This window comes from Arabidopsis thaliana, chromosome 3 (assembly GCF_000001735.4).
Source record: "Arabidopsis thaliana chromosome 3, partial sequence".
Lineage (NCBI taxonomy): Eukaryota > Viridiplantae > Streptophyta > Magnoliopsida > Brassicales > Brassicaceae > Arabidopsis > Arabidopsis thaliana.
This window is the reverse complement of record NC_003074.8, coordinates 11,809,334-11,826,782: the sequence shown is the minus strand read 5'-3', so window position 1 is coordinate 11,826,782 and position 17,449 is coordinate 11,809,334. Positions and strand designations below refer to the sequence as shown.

General features: G+C 29.5%; 1 protein-coding gene, 1 non-coding gene and 3 pseudogenes across 6 annotated transcripts; 1 reads left to right on the top strand and 4 right to left on the bottom strand.

The window, feature by feature from the left end:
• Nucleotides 1-4,441: 4,441 nt before the first annotated feature.
• On the bottom strand, nucleotides 4,442-5,509 carry AT3G30190 (annotated as a pseudogene; the record flags this gene model as incomplete). The annotated part of the gene is made up of 3 exons: nucleotides 4,442-4,921; nucleotides 5,029-5,264; nucleotides 5,434-5,509.
• A 368-nt stretch (nucleotides 5,510-5,877) lies between these two features.
• AT3G30187 lies at nucleotides 5,878-7,035 on the top strand (annotated as a pseudogene). The gene is made up of 3 exons: nucleotides 5,878-5,913; nucleotides 6,000-6,119; nucleotides 6,202-7,035.
• Nucleotides 7,036-7,794: 759 nt separating this feature from the next.
• AT3G00600 lies at nucleotides 7,795-8,681 on the bottom strand. 2 transcript variants are annotated; one of them, NR_143838.1, is made up of 2 exons: nucleotides 8,495-8,615; nucleotides 7,795-7,900 (listed from the first exon to the last, which is right to left on the bottom strand). It is a non-coding gene; the product is annotated as an uncharacterized misc_RNA (transcript). The 2 variants fall into 2 exon arrangements; NR_143837.1 differs by lacking the exon at nucleotides 7,795-7,900 and adding an exon at nucleotides 7,941-8,104 and having other exon boundaries at nucleotides 8,495-8,681.
• A 1,123-nt stretch (nucleotides 8,682-9,804) lies between these two features.
• AT3G30183 lies at nucleotides 9,805-11,064 on the bottom strand (annotated as a pseudogene; the record flags this gene model as incomplete). Its single annotated transcript has 1 exon — nucleotides 9,805-11,064.
• Nucleotides 11,065-12,899: 1,835 nt separating this feature from the next.
• BR6OX2 (brassinosteroid-6-oxidase 2) lies at nucleotides 12,900-16,057 on the bottom strand. The gene is made up of 9 exons (NM_113917.4): nucleotides 15,726-16,057; nucleotides 15,308-15,632; nucleotides 14,734-14,883; nucleotides 14,405-14,650; nucleotides 14,240-14,326; nucleotides 14,076-14,154; nucleotides 13,660-13,766; nucleotides 13,446-13,570; nucleotides 12,900-13,361 (listed from the first exon to the last, which is right to left on the bottom strand). The coding sequence occupies exons 1-9, from the start codon at nucleotides 15,914-15,916 to the stop codon at nucleotides 13,274-13,276; spliced, it is 1,398 nt and encodes a 465-aa protein (NP_566852.1). The 5' UTR covers nucleotides 15,917-16,057; the 3' UTR covers nucleotides 12,900-13,273.
• Between the last annotated feature and the right edge of the window lie 1,392 nt (nucleotides 16,058-17,449).

The following is a 17,449-nucleotide window of genomic DNA, read 5'->3' as shown; positions in this document are numbered from 1 at the left end:
CTTCACATTTTTTTTTGTTAACCGATTTTAATTATAACTCAAAAGAGCCAATCCCGAAGGATATTGTTTACATATGTGTGACTATTTTTCACATTTATCATCTCAAAAATCAAATAACCCAAAACATTTTGCTTATCAAATAAAACCACTTTTGCCTTTGATCCTTATTCATATCTCGAAATGACGCAAATAAAATTAACTAAGCCAAGAGTAAATTAGTTTCTGGTCAAATATATAAAAGATTTTATGCACTGGGTTATATGGGCCTTGTGACTATATGGCCCACTAACATGACCACTAATCTCTACGTAAAGAAATAGCAAGTATTTAGATTCGAAATTATATTTAATATATATGATATAAGGCAATCAACAATAAAATCGTAACTTCAAAAATATCACTATCCCATAGTTTGCGTGAGTAAACACAAAAAATAGCAAAAATTTATATTCAAATCCATATTGACACATTTATATTATTAATTGGGAATCATTGGGAAACTTTACAACCTTTGAAGGGTAGTTTTATAATGTCTAAGACTAAATTAAGTATTCGTTCATATGTAATCTTGTCATTTAAAATAATAAAAATGCCCGGATCCTTATTCGATTGTCGGGTCTATTATCAGGTCAAATATTTAAAGGATTTATGCACGAGGCTATATGGGTTTCGTGACTATATGGCCCACTAACATCACCACTAATCTGCACGCAAAGAAATAGCAAGTATTTAGATTCAAAATCATATTTCAATATCTATACTATTAATTGGGAAGCATTGTGTGAACTACAACATTGTAATGGTAGTTTAAAACTAACTAAATGAATTTTTGCATGGGTAATTTAGTAAATTAACAACTACTACAACTAAATAAATATCTTGGATTTTGTTTAAACAAGATCGAATTAAATCAATAAATTAATAAATACCCAATATTTTCGGAAATCATTTAAAAACATTTCCATAACATATCAGGCTATTTTAATTCAAATTATATATATGTAAACTTATTTATTTTGGTAATATAATATTAGATAATTCGGAAACTTCAATCTAATTTAATAACAAATTATCATTTAGTTTAGATTTTATACAATTCCCTTAACAAAACTATGTTAATTGTTTTCGATTAGTACACATAAAAATGATTTTAAATTATGATTTAGCATATTCAAAAGAGAAATTTTGGATTTTAGATTTGTAATTATCTAGAAAATAGTTTCAGTATATATTAAAATATTTAACATTTTAATTAGAATTTAAATGATATAAACTCTTAAAGTATTTTTCTAAAACAGGTAATTTTCATTATTTTAAAAATACATCACTAAGCTAAATTTGAATTATATAAAAGAAAATATATTTTTAAACGTATTATAATAGTTACAAGCTTTTGGAATATTCATTCTTCTAGATTCGATTATTTCTTTTTTTTTAAACAGTAAAACAAAGTTTAAATACCAATGTTTAAAATTTTTAATGCAAATATTCAAATGAGAAAATATTGATTCACACCAATATTCTTATTTTTTCTTTGAAATTTGAATGACTTTTCTTTGGAACAAACAGTAATATGATTTTTTTGACAGATCATTAACTGTATTTGAACAATAATGACTACCATATTTACAATAATGCATAAAGATAAGTTTAATTTAAAAAATACCAAAATCGTTGAGATCATTGGAAAATTTAGCTTCTAAAAAAAAAATATTTTTTTCATCCTAAATTTAAAATATGTAATTCAGATTAGTTTTTTTCAGACAATCTAAGATTGAATCCAAATTAAAATCTAATTTTGCGTGCAATCTATCTCTTATAAATGTTATACATACATTCACATTTTGCCTCACAATCAATCTAGAATATTGATTCTTTAAAAAAATAGATAGAGATTCATAAGTAAATTACTTCATGTTCTAATGATGTTTATCTCCTAATTTTACTATTCATTTATGCATATTCTTATGGATTTTTCTTTCAGGGTCAACACTAGATTACAAGAAACTAGCTGGGTGTTGGTCAATATTATACCACAGATAAAATCATGGAATTAACAATCAAAATAGAGTTATACAATCTGAAACAATAAACAAAACAAATATAACTTAATTTATTTTTTTATTTTTAACTAAAATCAACAAATTTATTAGTTTATATAAAAATAAAATAAAAATTAGCATGTGGTACCCTACAGGTAAATCACTACGATTTCATGAGGTTGCAATATTAATTTATACAAATTTTGACTTTTAAAATATACTTTATACAATTATTGAAAGGTATACACTAAAAATCAGTTTTATATACTACAATATCATAATTATTTTTAAATATATTAATCCAAGATCTACCACAGGTCAATCCCTCGATTTTTTAATATATTACAATAAGAATATTTAAAAATTACAAAAATAATATTTAATTTTACAGAATAAAATTATCTGGTGGAACTAGTTTGGATTGCTATTCATACGGGACGATAATCTACGAGTTAAATCTTAGAATTAATAATTTTAACACAATTATACAATCTTAAACACTAAACAAAAAAAAAAACAATATTTACAAAACAACTAAAACTTAAAATTCGAATTTTTAGTTAAAAAAAAATCGACCAACGGTGTACCGCGGAGTAAATTTTACATTATATCATCTAATTTGATCAAATTTCAAACAAAACAATTAATTTGTATATATATATCAAACTAACAAAAATACACAGATTTTCCAAATATCTCTATATTATTCCGCAATTCGAAACAAATCTAACATTCGATTTACTATGCAAAATACAAATAAAATATAAATAATATAAATTAATAAAAAATTTAGCTATTGTATCATAATTAACACTATACACTTTTTTTATGCACATTATAATTTATACACTACAATATCTTTTACTAAAAATGTATTCCAATACATTTCTTAAAATATGAAATCTTGCAAGTATGTGCGGGTCAGAATCTAGTATATGATATAAGGCAATCAACAATAAAATTATAACTTTGAAAATATTACTATCCCATAAATTGTGTGCGTGAACACAAAGAAATGGCAAGAATTTATATTCGAAATCATATTAACACATATATTCTATAAGGCCTTCAACAATAAAATCGTAACTTCCAAAAGATCATTATCCCATAATTCTTGAAAATCACCTTAATTTTGAAATTAAGTGAAATTACACAACCTATATTTTCCTTAAATAGTATAGATAACAAATAAATCTCAAAACTATTAAGATATCCGAATATCTTCATACCAAACTTATAATAACTGAATCACGTACTTTAAACATTTATAAGAATAATAGGATGAGAGTATCCTATTCAATTATTACTAGCAATCTTCTTCTAAACTAATTATCATTCGATAATATGATGACTTACTAAAACTAATACAATTAATTATTTTGATCCTTTTGCAGAAAGAATATATACCTTATCAAAGATTATTAGGTCATATCCTAATGAACTGAAAATATTCGCAAAACCTAACTTATTGCTTCACGAAATTGATTTACTATAAATATATGTCCAATAATTCCTAGAATCATACACTCACCTTCAAAAATCGAGCAAAATTACTCTTCCCCTTCCACATCATAAAATGGCCGCACAGTTACCCATCTCTAGGCTTTCCGAAATCAAGCCTTTCAAAAGAGAATGGAAAATCCAAGTTAAGAGTGTGCACTCATGGTTCAATACACAAAGTAAACAAGGAAACTATGGAAATGATACTTACTAATAACGATATGTCTTGATTAACTCAAATAATGAGATTAATTACTAAAATGTCTTATAAAAGTTGGGTTTAAATTGGTTATTTTCTTTTTTAAAATACTATTTTCTCATTTCTGTAAAATATAATAAATACAAAAATACCCTTTAAAAATATTGTGATTTTACAAAAGTCTATCGTTTAATTATAGCACATTTTTTCTTGATCCGTAGACTTACAGATTTTTTATGGCAGGCTTACACATTTTTTCTCCAACCACAACACTAAAATGGTGGTGAAATGACACTATATTTAATGTAATTTTCACACTAAATGTTTTTTCATCTCCAACCACAACACCAAATATCACACTAAAAATACTATTCTCTATTATTATATTATTAACCTAAAATATTGATACTTAAAAAAAAAAAAAAAATATTGAAAACAAATGTTAGACAACAAATTATTATATTGAACAAATTTAATACAAAATAAAAAAACACAACATATTATTATATTAAACAAATTTTTCTTCATTAATTAATATAATATTACAATCGATAAACCAAACATAATAAACATAAATTACATCGTACTAATTCTCAGAATTAGTATATTGTGAGCACAAATGTTCAATTAAAGCATTTCTAAGTTCAATATGAGCTTCTCGGTCTTTAATTTGTCTGTGCCAAGCCAAAAATTCTTGAAATCAAGCATCATCATCACCCGTCATCTCAACTTCTTCAATTGGAACTTTAACTTGTTCTTCAATTGGTGCATCAATATCACGCTCATCTTCGATGATCATATTATGCATTATGATACAAGATGTCATTTTATTCCATAATCGTGATGGCTCTGCCACGATTGCAAACCTCGAGTGCAAAACTTCGAAAGCAGGTTCCACATCTTTTCTACAAGTTTCTAGTTTCATGGCAAATAATTTCTTTTTGGGACCACGTGGATCATGAATTGTTTGAACAAGAGTGGACCATTTTGAATATATACCATCAGCTAGGTAATAACCCATATTATAGGGTTTTCCATTGCTAACATAACTAGCGGGTGGAGCAGTATCTTCAGCTAGATTAGCAAAAAGATGATATGCCTCTAACACATTAATATCATTATTAGATCCTGGTAACCCAAAATATGCATGCCAAATCCACATATCATAATCAGCTACAGCCTCTAGAATAATAGTAGGAGATTTACTACGACCAGCATTTTGTCCTCTCCAAGTTGTTGGGCAGTTTTTCCATTTCCAATGCATACAATCTAATCTACCCAACATACCTGGAAATCCTCGGGATTCGCTAATGTAGAGTAGGCGTGCAACATCATTAGCGTCAGGTGATCGAAGATAACGACATGCAAATACCTCAACAATGGCACGACAAAATAAGAAGAAAATGAAGAAGAAGATGAAGAAGAAGAAGTTGAAGAAGAAGAAGATGAAGATGAAGAAGATGAAGAAGATGAAGAAGATGAAGAAGAAGAAGATGAAGAAGATGAAGAAGAAGATGAACTACCTTAGTTAAAACTCATCTTTTATGAGAAGAAATAGAAGAAGATAGTGATATTCCTTTTAGTTCTAAACATATTGCGCATTATATAGAAGAGCATGGAATTGTGATATTCATCTTATCAGGAAAAGATAAATTGATTTTAACCGTTAAACTTTTTTGACCAAAATCTAACCGTTGCACTGTTTAGTCATTTTATGTCTTCTATCAATGGTCACCTCATGAGAAAAAGATGAGTTCATCTTAGCCATTGAATTTTTTTGAAGAGGATCTAACCGTTGCATTGATTAGTCATTTCATATCGTAAATCAATTAATACCTCATGAGAAAAAGAGGAGTTCATCTTAGCCGTTGAATTTTTTGATCAAGATCTTACCGCTGCATTGATTAGTCATTTCATGTTGTGTATCAAGTATCACTTCTTTAGAAAAAAAAATAAGTTAATCTTAACCGTTGAATTTACCAAGATCTAACTTTTAGTATTACTTTATGTTCTCTATATAAATATATACTACTCTATGAATAATCACACATCTCCAACTCATTTTCTTATTTCTTATATTTTTCAAAAATGAGTTCAAGTCGCTCTTTGTCATATTCTATTCAAGAAGATATACAATTGTGTCATGTGTATCTTGATGTTTCCCAAAATTCAATAATAAGAATAAACCAATCAGGAGATCAACTATGGACAAGAGTTGAAGCCGAGTATCATAAATCCGATCATTTTCGTCTTCAACGAAGACCAAAAAGATCTTTACAAACTCGAATGACGTCAATTCTTTCTACAGTCTCAAAGCTGAGAGGATGTGTTAACCAAATTGAGTATAAAGATCCTAGCAGTGCTTCCGAAGAAGACATTGTAAGTACTCAATTATAAATTATTGCGTTTACTAACTTATCTTTATTAAATTATTTGTACATACTAACTTATTTTTATTTGTTTATTGTCAAGTTGTTATTAACTCAATATGAAAAATACAAGAGAGGATTCAAATTTGATCATGTATGGCCTATTCTTAAAGGTATTGAGAAATGCTAATGATAACATGAAGACACCTGCTGCATTCCAAGGAGAAGGTCGAAATGTTACGTCATCTTCATCATTTTCAATCAATACCGAGTCATCATCTTTCCCTGGTATGAATTCAATTGATCTAAATATGGATAGTGAAGATGCCAATTTTAGTTTATCTTCAAGGCCTATGGGTTTGAAAAAAAGCAAAGCGAAAACAACAATCTGAAGAACTGTTAAACAACTTTTGGAACAAAATGATAAACTTATCAAAGCTATTACTAAAGGTACTTCTGAAAGAAATAAAATTCAAAGCCAGAAGATCGAGGTAGCTAGAACGAAAGAAGAGAATAAAATATTATTTGCAGATTTGAATTCATAAGTGATCCATCCTCTCGTGCATATATTGAAAATGAGAGAAAAAGAATTTTGGAACAAAGAGCACAAACAAATCAACATGAAGAAGATGGTGAAGAATCCCAATATCGAGCATCTCATTATCAAAAAAGTCAATCTGATGGAAAACAAATTCAAGAAGAACCGGATCAAGGTGAAAACCAAAGATCACCAAATAACCGAGAAGATTTTACCCAATATTATAATTATCTTAGCGGAACCGGAAACAATTTTCCGTAGCCATTTCTCAAGTTTTTGTTATGTTTTTAAAACCTATCTTGTTGCATTTAGTTTTTATGTTTTTGTGGTTTTAATTTTTTAATTATGTTATCAATGTTTAATTTATTTTATTGTATTTTCAATCAACTTCTGTATTAGTTTTGATATTTTATACTAATTCATAATTCATATTATTAAATTAAAGAATACAAAAATAGTTCTGATAAATTATTTTTTAGTTACAAGCCTTAATTAGATTACTTAAATCTCATTACAAATCATATATAATCTATTGTAACTAAATAAAATATTTTCTATTATAATAATATTAAAACAAAAGAAAAAAATATTATTTTAATATTTTTCAACTTAATTTACAAAGTACGCTTTTATACCTCAATAAATATACAGTCTCGTTTTCAATCTCAACTCCGAAACAATTTGAATAAACTACCTAAACTATTAAATTTGGGCAGAAAACTAGATTGACTTAAACACAATTTGCCAACCATTTTGTTTTACTCGCTTAAACAATATATTGGCAACGAGACATCCTTTTATGTTAATTAAATAACATCGTTTTGGTCATTTGAATCCATAAACTAAACTGAACGACGTTGTTTTGGTTATTTTAGTCCATAAACTCAACAAAACGATAATATTTAATTAAGAAAAAATATCACTTGTAAAGATAAACCGACACTTCATTGTCACTGTATTGAGTTTATGGACTCAAATAACCAAAACGGTGTTACTTCTCGTTGTCATCGTATAAAGTGAGTGAAAACAAATGGTTGACTGATTGTGTTTAAGTCAATGTAGTTTTTGCTCAAATTTAATAGTCTAGGTAGTTAATTTATTCGAATTATTTTAAAGTTGAGGTTGAAAAAGGTACTATGTATTTTGTTAAGGTATAAAAATGCACTTTGTAAATCGTTCGGGTTGAAAAACGCCCTTTTTCCCCCATAAACATATAGCAATCAATAAAAATGATGTACACATTCTAATCAACCTGTAAACAGATAAAGAGAAAACACCTCAATACACTAACATGCTTTTATCACAAAATAGATACTACGAATCTATATACAAAATTTTTACCTAATCTATATCAAAAAGTCATATAAAACTACAAGACGATGCATTACTTTTCTTCAACCATGAATATGTAGCATATTCTCTCTCAATTTAAATGTCCAAGTTTCTCCATAGATACCTTAAAATAAAACAGAGAAAGTTTGATCAAATTGAAATGAAAATCACGAAAACCTTAACCGTTTCAACATAATATCTCAAAAGAAACCTAACATTCATGCATATAGGAACAATAACTAATCAAATTCATGAACAAATTTAATATCCAAAGATTATTAATCGAAAAATTTATCAAGACTTCAAAAAAACTTTATCTGCCCACAAAACAATCATTAATTACCAAAGACTCTAGTAAATATCAAATTAAGATACAACGGACTATTAATCGAAACAATCATGAAATTAACCTAATTTTACAGACAACAAAAAAATTCTAATTTCTCATTTTTATGAACCGTATTTCAAAACAATCAATTAACATCAACTAATACAAACTAAGAGAGATTTTTACCATGACAACCTGATTGGTGAACGATTAACACCGATTTATCATACGAAACTCAGAGATCTGGCGAGATTGCTCTCCAGTTTTGAATGACCACCTCACTGATTTGATGACCAAGATTCACCGTCGATGACCATGATTGAATATACATCATCGAATCCTCCGATTGGTTACGATTTAGAGAGAAATTTCCTTTGCTTTCATTGGATATAAATTGCAAAAAAAAAAGAGAGAAGGAAGAGGAAGAGAGAGAGAAACACGGGCATGATTTTTTCGGTTTTATATTTTCTCTTCTTCACTTATCGATAGACACGTGCTCGCCTCTTAACTCATCATTTGTCTCTTAAACAAGAGGCGAATCTTGATATAATACACAATCAAACATTAAACTTTTAATGCTAATAAAACTAAGAACCACCTTACAACACAAGAATCCCAGTTCTACAATGGATAGCTTCATCTTGCGTACAAAGACAAATATATCTATGTCTGGTGGATTGTAAGGTGTGATTTATTTATTACAAACCGAGCCGGCCACAAATACAAGCTGGGCAAGCCCATGTCCATGCTTGCGAACAATAGTGTATATAAACCGTTTTCGGCTTCAAAATTATGTAATGGTTTGGTAAGTTAATGAAAGAGCTTCTCTATTTTGGATGTCATTATTTTTTTTGTCTTTTACTCAAAAATATTAATTGTAAATAATTAAGTAGAAAAACTTATCTCCAATAAAATACTCTTTTTAGAAAAAGAAAAAACGAAAAACAAGATTAACTTAAATCCCAATCCATCGTCACGTTCTTTCTAATTACTCTTCTTCCTCTAGCATTGTGGTGGTTCACTACTGCCATAGTTCTAAATTTGTCATCTTTTTTTTCAAATCATTGATTTTACCTATGCATGTATCTCATAAATATTCTAAAATTCATCTAATTAATCCAAGAATTTTACCAATGACGATAAACCTCGTAATCAAATTGATCTTTTTGTTGTAATTTTCTAAGATATAGTATTAACTTTTTGTGCCACCATATGCAGTTATATAAATGATGCTATGCCTCTTAGTTCGTTCTTGTTTGTACTAATTTAAATTTATTTTTTATTCAGTAAGATGTCTTCCAAACAAATAAAAAGTGAGGGAGGAGAAAAAATAAGAAAGAAAAGAGACAAGAAACACTAACAAAGTCAATCGCTAATTCGATGTTACAGTATGTTAAACGAACAGGAATTTTTAATATTGTTGAGGCTTTAGAGCATGAGATTAACAAGAATAGTGATGTGGGTGATACTTCATAAATAGAAATATTGGTGATGAGACTTTTATTTTATTTTATTTTGTCATCCGAAAATAAATTATGGCTCAAACGAGCCATTCCTGAAGAATGCTGTTTACATATGTAATATGAAGCGGTTGGGTACGAATTTTTTGTGCGAAAGTATCCGCTTTAACATTAGCACTACGGTAGATTAAAGATAGAGAAAAACTTGTGAACTCATCCTTGTCGCTCTTCAACTCTTCCAAATACGCAGAGAAAGCCGGCCATTCGGTTGGGAAAGACACCCTCTGCACCAGATCTGAACAGTTTGTAAGAAAAATTACATCTTAGTTGTCAGCACCAATCATACACTTCATCGCCCAGAGGAGAGCTTCCACCTCTGCATGTAATGGAGATAGACTTCTTCTGAGATTGGCAGCTCCCATGGTTGGCGTCTCTCAATTTGATGATGTACAGTACCATCCTAAGCCAGAAAAATTGTCGCTATCTTTCTAAGATCCATTCACAAAACAACGATATCCAGAATAATTGTTGTCTTATGTAAAATGCCGCACTCGATTATGATTTTCCAAATTGAATGAACCATGAGTTTCATTGTGAAGCTCAAGTTGCGCGGACTTCCACGAGTCTGACTCTTTTTCCACCAAATATCATATCTCTAGAGGATCTTTATCCACATTTTCAAAAAAAAATCCATTCCTTACTTTTCAAATATACCAAATTATCCATAGAAATGAAGATAATTCGAATTCCGAAGGTATGTGCCGAAAAAATGATCTAAATTTGCATAAATAGATGCATAAGGAAATTTCATGGGACCGTAGGTATATGTGAAAGTGCCCAAATCTGACGCGCATGATGGCATAAGAAAAACGTGTGGTTAATGGTTTCTTCTAGAGCACCACTTCTGCTACATCATATCTCACAGTTTATACCGCGTTTTCGTAAATTGGCTGTTACTGGTACACATCTTGCTAAAATTTACCACAAAAAGTGACGTAACTTGGGCGGACACTATACTTTCCATGAGTATGCTTTTAAGACTTTGATGTCTAGGCCAATAAAAGAAGAGTTATCATCCAAAGTCTTTAACTGCGCCGTATGATATCCAGATTTAACAGTATATTTTCCAGATTTTGTGAAATACCAACCTAGGATATCTTCCTTAGTTGACGCACCCAAGTGTAGAACACTTATTAGCGTGACATTTTCCAGATCGGTGATGAGACTGATATTCCAACAAATGCCCAAGATAGAAATATTGGTAAAGATGGAGTTGAAGATGAGCATGAATTTGATCAGACTACAAATATAAATGAGAATAAGAACGAGATGAAGATGAGAAAGCTGATGATTACTCATATATCACTCTAATATATATTTATTATATTATTATATGTAATCCTTTTAATTATGCTTTTTGATTGTGTTATGTGTCTATATATAAGTTGTAACCTTTCATTCAATAATAATACAGCACAATATAATTCAATACTCTATATTTACATGGTATCAAAGCGGGTTTTGATTATGAGTTTCGATTTAACGATCAAACTCATATTCTTTTAATATTTTTGTACACACATACCAAAAAAAAAAGAAAAAAAAATAGGAAAAAAAAAGAAAAAAAAAAGAACAAAAGAAAATCACTATGGACAACATTTCCTCCTTTGCCATCACCGAAACTCAACATCTCTCACCATCTAAAATCTCGGTTCTCTTCTGTGCGATTCTGTATTCTCCTTCAAATCCCATGGGAGCTCCGAGACAAGCCACCAACGTTTCCATCTCTCGGCCTCAACAGACTACTAACGAGATGCATTTCTCTCTGTATATATTATATGCTTAATATGCTTAACGCATTCCGCTATCTACCGCCCATCTTGAGTCCATAAGCGGTTGAGTCAATCTCGACTTCATTTAAGCGATATGCTTCCACACGACTTTTGTCGTCCACGATCGAAGTTAATCCTATGTTAAGTCACAAGACCTTTTTCTAAGCTAAATGCTTCCATCGACTTCTTTCAAAGCAAACGATTAAATCTCGTTACAACCGTCACAAATATGATTTTCGAAATGATGTCAATCTTAAGACGTTGCTTATGTTGTATAACGTACATTCTATCACCGCGTTGAGATTGAGGACGCGTATTAAAGAAAGAGTATCTTTATATCACCTATGATTACTCAAATCTCATATATCACTCTAATATATATTTATTATATTATTCTATGTAATCCCTTTAATTATGCTTTTTGATTATGTTATGTTGCATCATGCATTTGCATTAGGGATTATATATAAGTTATAACCTTTCATTCCATAATAATACAACACAATACAGTTCATTACTCTCTATTTATACATTAGATGGAAATAGAAGTACGACTACAAAAAGAATCAGACTATTGATAAGTATATGCAAGATGAGATCAATAAAGAGATACATTAGAGAGAAATGTGTTGTTAAAAATAATTGCAATGGTAAAGAGTCTTGCTAAATGTTATTATCAAATCACAATCAAAATGTTAACAGTAGAGAATAATTAATTAAATACAATTCCATATATAAGATACACAAATAATTCTCTAGTCACATAATTTCTCATGCTCTTATCAAAGTATGAGTAAAAACATTTTACCAAAAAAAAAATATGAGTAAAATTATGATTGTAGAAATAATAAAATATCCACCACTAGTTTATAAATCAGTCATAAACTAGTTTATAAATAAGAATGAAGAATTCAAACCTGACTCATATAACTCAAGTCTCCACTCCACTAGTTTATAAATAAGAATGACGAATTCGAACCTGACATATTTCAGTTGTGATTGGCCACATTACAGAAATAGAATTGGTGCAAAACCTATATGGATTTAAGTCGAGTTGGGCTGTCTATCTGTAGTTTTTGGGCTGTCTATAAATACACTTATTTGGGTTATCCTTTTTTAATAAAAACTCAATTTAAAACTTCAATAAGTAGAATGGGCTGCTGTCAACCAAAAGAAAAGTATAATGGGCTATAATTGGCTCATTGCAAGTAGGCCCAAATATTAGTAATCAGCCCGCCCAAATCATAACAATATAACTAATTATGTGCATATGTACATGTTACTCTGTAATATACTTGTCTCATATAGTTTCACGAACAAACAAGCTTTTTATTCAGATCATTCACAAAGTCTTGGACAGTTTTTGAACATCAGAAAAGAAAAACAAATATTGTAACTGGAACGATGATGTTAGACTAAAAAAAAACACAGAACGTAATTATGAAATGTAAAAATTTATGGGTTACAAATTTACAAGATAAGAGACTAAGCTCAACATTTCAAATATTTTATTTTTTTCTATATTCCATTTTCTTCTTCTCTCTTTCTCTCTGTACATTATCCATCTCCTCTATGATCTTGAGAGATTTAATAGATAAAATAGGTTAATTAGCCCTACAAAATGACCCTTAATAGATTTATTTACACATTTTTCAATATTAGGACAAAACTAGTCAGTAAGGTGAACACTTAAGATGGTATCCTTTTGGTGCAGAAACTCTTGGAAAGACCATTAATTTGTCTTCTCCATTCTCTTCCCATCTGCACAAAGTCAAAAAAACATTTAAGTCACAAGAACAACATTAAAATAAGATACCATTAGAGAAACATGAATCAAGAACATACCTATATTTTGTAACAAAGTAGTGAAGGAAGCTTGAGACTTCCGAGATTCCTAGTTCCTTTCCAGGGCAAAGCCTAACTCCACCTCCAAAGAGTAAGAAATAGCTCTTTGATTCTAAGCTCTTTTCCTACATAAAGAAACCCTCTTTGTAAGCCAGAATCTTTCAAACAACAAAACACAAAGAGCACCAAAAAAAATTATGATGCAAACACTAACCATCCATCTCCATGGGTTAAAGATCATTGGATCTTCATAAAGAGATGTATCATAGTTAATCTCTCTTGTGTATACGTAAATTCTCCAACCTTTTGGGATTAAATAACCTGTAATTATCAAAAACACAACCACTATTAATACAGATAAGAGATTGTTTGGTTTTTTATGATTACAAAGTAAAAATAAAAAGGGTTATTGATCTTCTCTCCTGTCAAAATAATTGAAATAAAATTATGGAGGGTCACGGGGAGATGATTGCTTCGCTGGATTGGTTGGTATATTTTTGTAAATAATTGATGTAATGTAAGGTCCACATGCCCAATTTATTTTTCTCATTTAAATACTATTTTATTTTATTTTATAAAAACTAAAAATTTCTTAAAATTTGACAATCAAAATGAAAAATAGTTTCTTACCGTTGAGTTCTAAGTCGTGAGTAGTTTTCCTAAGGACACCATTAACAATCGTTGCCAATCTTGATGTCTCAAAGATCACCTATTTAAAAAATGGTCCAACATTATATTAAATCACAATGAAACAATGAATATTAATAATTTAATTTGTGTACGAAAATACTCACAGCTCGAGTGAATTTCATCGATTTAATATCGTCGAGAGTGAGCGGTTCGTCAGGTCGTTTTCTCTCCCTTATAGCCAAATGTTCTCTCTGCAAAATCCAAAAAAAATCAATAACCGAACCAAATCAAAGAAACCGGTTTAAGAGATTCTTTCTAAAAGTACATACTCTGAGTTCTTCAAGAGCTTTTGGATGATCATGGAGATACTTAAGAGCCATCATGGAGGTTGTAGAGACAGTCTCATAACCGGAATACAAGATCGTTACCACTTGATCTCTTATCTCTTTATCGGTTAACAAGTATCGGTTATCTTCCTTCTTCATCAAGTAACCCAACATGTCTGTGAAAGTTTCTCCAGACTCTTTTCTTTCTTGCATCAGTTCTGTCAATAACCTATCGATGTTGTTTCTTGCCTGAAAAGCAACCAGAAAAATGTTAGTATATACTCATTTTTTTGCATTTTTGTTATCTTGATGTCGGTTTTCGGGTATTTTACTTGGACTCCACTGCGGTAATTCGTTCCCGGGATATCGATCGGGACCGATAGAGTTCCCACAACAAGCTTGAAAAACTCTGTTCTATATTCTTCAACCTCTGGTTTTTTCAAAGTCTCAGCTATTTGTAACAACGATGATAAAAATGCCATCTGCACAACAAAATAACATGAGTCAACAGAAGATTATTAAATTATACTAAAAAACTGTTTTAGTTCTCCAAGATTCAGACATTAACAATTATCGTCAAATTACGATTCTACCCCTCCAAAACAAAATAAAAACTAACTCCCTGAGAGAATTTAGAATAATATATACCTTTTACCTAAAATCAACAAAAAAATAGTTTGGCTATAATATGAATCTAATAGACCAACAAAATTAATTAAAGTGAGGACGAACAAATTTCTTTTGTCAAAAAGAATGATAGTAATTAATTTTCTTTTTAACAAAAACAATAAATTGCTCTGACATATTAAAAACATTACATCCCCAATAAAGGATATAGACCCGAGATTCAGATTCAATGTCTAAAAAACAAAGAGAGAAAGAGAGAGAAAAGCTTAAAAAACGTACATGTTTGGTCTTTTCTTGGATATCAACTGTCTCAAGATCATCCCAACCACAAAGATAGTTTCTCATGAAATCATCAATCTTAGGCAAGAGATGGTCTTTCATCATGGTTGGGCTTATTAAAGAAAGCAACGAGCCTCTCATTAGCCGGTGGCTCGGGCCATGAACCGCAGCTATGTTGCATGTCCCTAGAATATCAAGCATAGATTGCGGGTAACCGGCAACAAGTCCTTTCGATTCATTCATTAGAATGTATCTGTTTAACTCTGCGTCCATTGAGACTATTGTTGGGCAACCAAGAATGTGAGACTTGAAGAAACTCCCATATCTAATTAGGGACACAAATATTATCGGTTTCGGCCCAGAACTTTCGAGTAACCTTAACATAAAAATAATAATATAATGGAAGTATTTTTTTTACCTTAGTCTTTGGTTTTTCATGAAATCTGGTCCTTGTTTAAGAAACTCAGTCGTTTCACCAAATATTGGCCAGCCCATGGTTCCAGGAGGAAGACCTTTCTTAGAATATCGCATCTGGTTCCATCGGAGAAGAGCAGTACATAAACAAACAATGATCACAAGAAGACCCAAAATCATCATCATTATGCCCATCTTTGTGTGTTTTTTTGCTCTGTCTTTTTTTTTTTTTTTGTGCTATGTCTTCAAACAGAGAGAGAAAGAGATGGTAAAGAGTCTTTGGTTGGGACTAAATGGGTGTGTGTGGCGTTGTTTATATAGGAACCTAAAGACCAACATGCTATGAGAGAGAGAGAGAAGGGGATGAGAGATTTTACTATATAGGAAGAGTCAAAGAGAAATTTATGGTATTTAATTTATTTTAACAAACTCTGTTTAATTTTCTTCGTTTTTAAAATGTTGTTTTAAGTAACGACCATATCGTTATTGTTTCAAGAGTAAAATAAGCAAACTATGGCAATTTTCAGCACGAAATTCAGTTATCACTGATCATATATAGCAAATATTTGTACATGTATCTTATGAGTTATGACTAAAATATCTATCTATACTACTAAAACCAGTACCAAGAAAATAACAAAGTTCGATTATTGTTATAGTTATAACCGTGATACTAAAAAAAATTGAGTTTAGTTTAGTAAATAATTTTATCATACCAAAACAGAGTTTAATTTTTATTTGTTTCCCACTCTTTTAAATATTTTGCTGTTGATGAATAAATTTAGATATTTAAACAAAATAATAATAATGTTTTTTTGTTGAAGTAACAGTATTTCATTTTTATGTTTTTATAAGTTTTTGAATAACTAGATTCGAATTTGAATCTAGTTTATGTTTACGATGTTAGAAAAAATATTGACTTATCAAGTTTTCAGAGAGTTCTTACACTTTCATAAAAATAGTTCTTGTAAATAACTATTAATTTTAATAAATATATTTCAGATATAATCTTGATAAAGAAATTGATTGGAAATAACAGTTTCTATAGTTGTTTTGATAAATTTATTAATTTATAGTATGTATTCGAAATATACAAATGTGGTTATTTTTTAAGTTAGTGAAACTTCGCTTTTGTTTTTTACTGGCTATTGTTGACAAATAAGTCCAAACTTAAGAATCAGATATTTTCTTAAAATATATATATTGAAATATATTATAATAGTACTATATATATAGATATGCACTAACACCAAAAAAAAAAAAAAAAAAATATGCACTGCTCTGTTAAACTATCAGAATATGATTTTATAAAAACCAATTTTCTAAAGGTTGAAGATTTAAACATGATACCTTTTCAGGGTCAATTTACATAAAAGATATAAAATATTAAAATAATTTGATTTTGTTTTACAAATTAACAATTATTGTACATAGAGTTTTTATTCCATGAGGAGTGACAAGTCCGGAAAGGAATTATCAGCTTGTTATCACAGTGTCTTATCTTTGATCTTGTTCAATTTATTCCTTTTTATTCATCTTTGTACATTAATGTTTTTTCTTAAACAATAAATTGTAGGACCGCGAAATCCTGATTTAAAAATAAAAGTAAAAGAATTTTATAAAACGATTAGAAAAGACGGTTTTCGAAAATAAGTAAAGGCGAGATTTAATCTCTTTTCATAATCTAAACTAACTCTCAAAATGTGGCGGTTTTTATAAGCAGCAGAT

Bases quoted from the DNA above. Each gene is read 5' to 3' on its own strand.
- BR6OX2 (NM_113917.4), bottom strand. From the start codon at position 15,916: ATGGGCATAATGATGATGATTTTGGGTCTTCTTGTGATCATTGTTTGT. The intron at 15,633-15,725 runs GTAAAAAAAATA...GTCCCTAATTAG, and splicing joins ATGAAAAACCAAAGACTAAG to ATATGGGAGTTTCTTCAAGT. The intron at 14,884-15,307 runs GTACGTTTTTTA...TTTGTTGTGCAG, and splicing joins TCCAAGAAAAGACCAAACAT to ATGGCATTTTTATCATCGTT.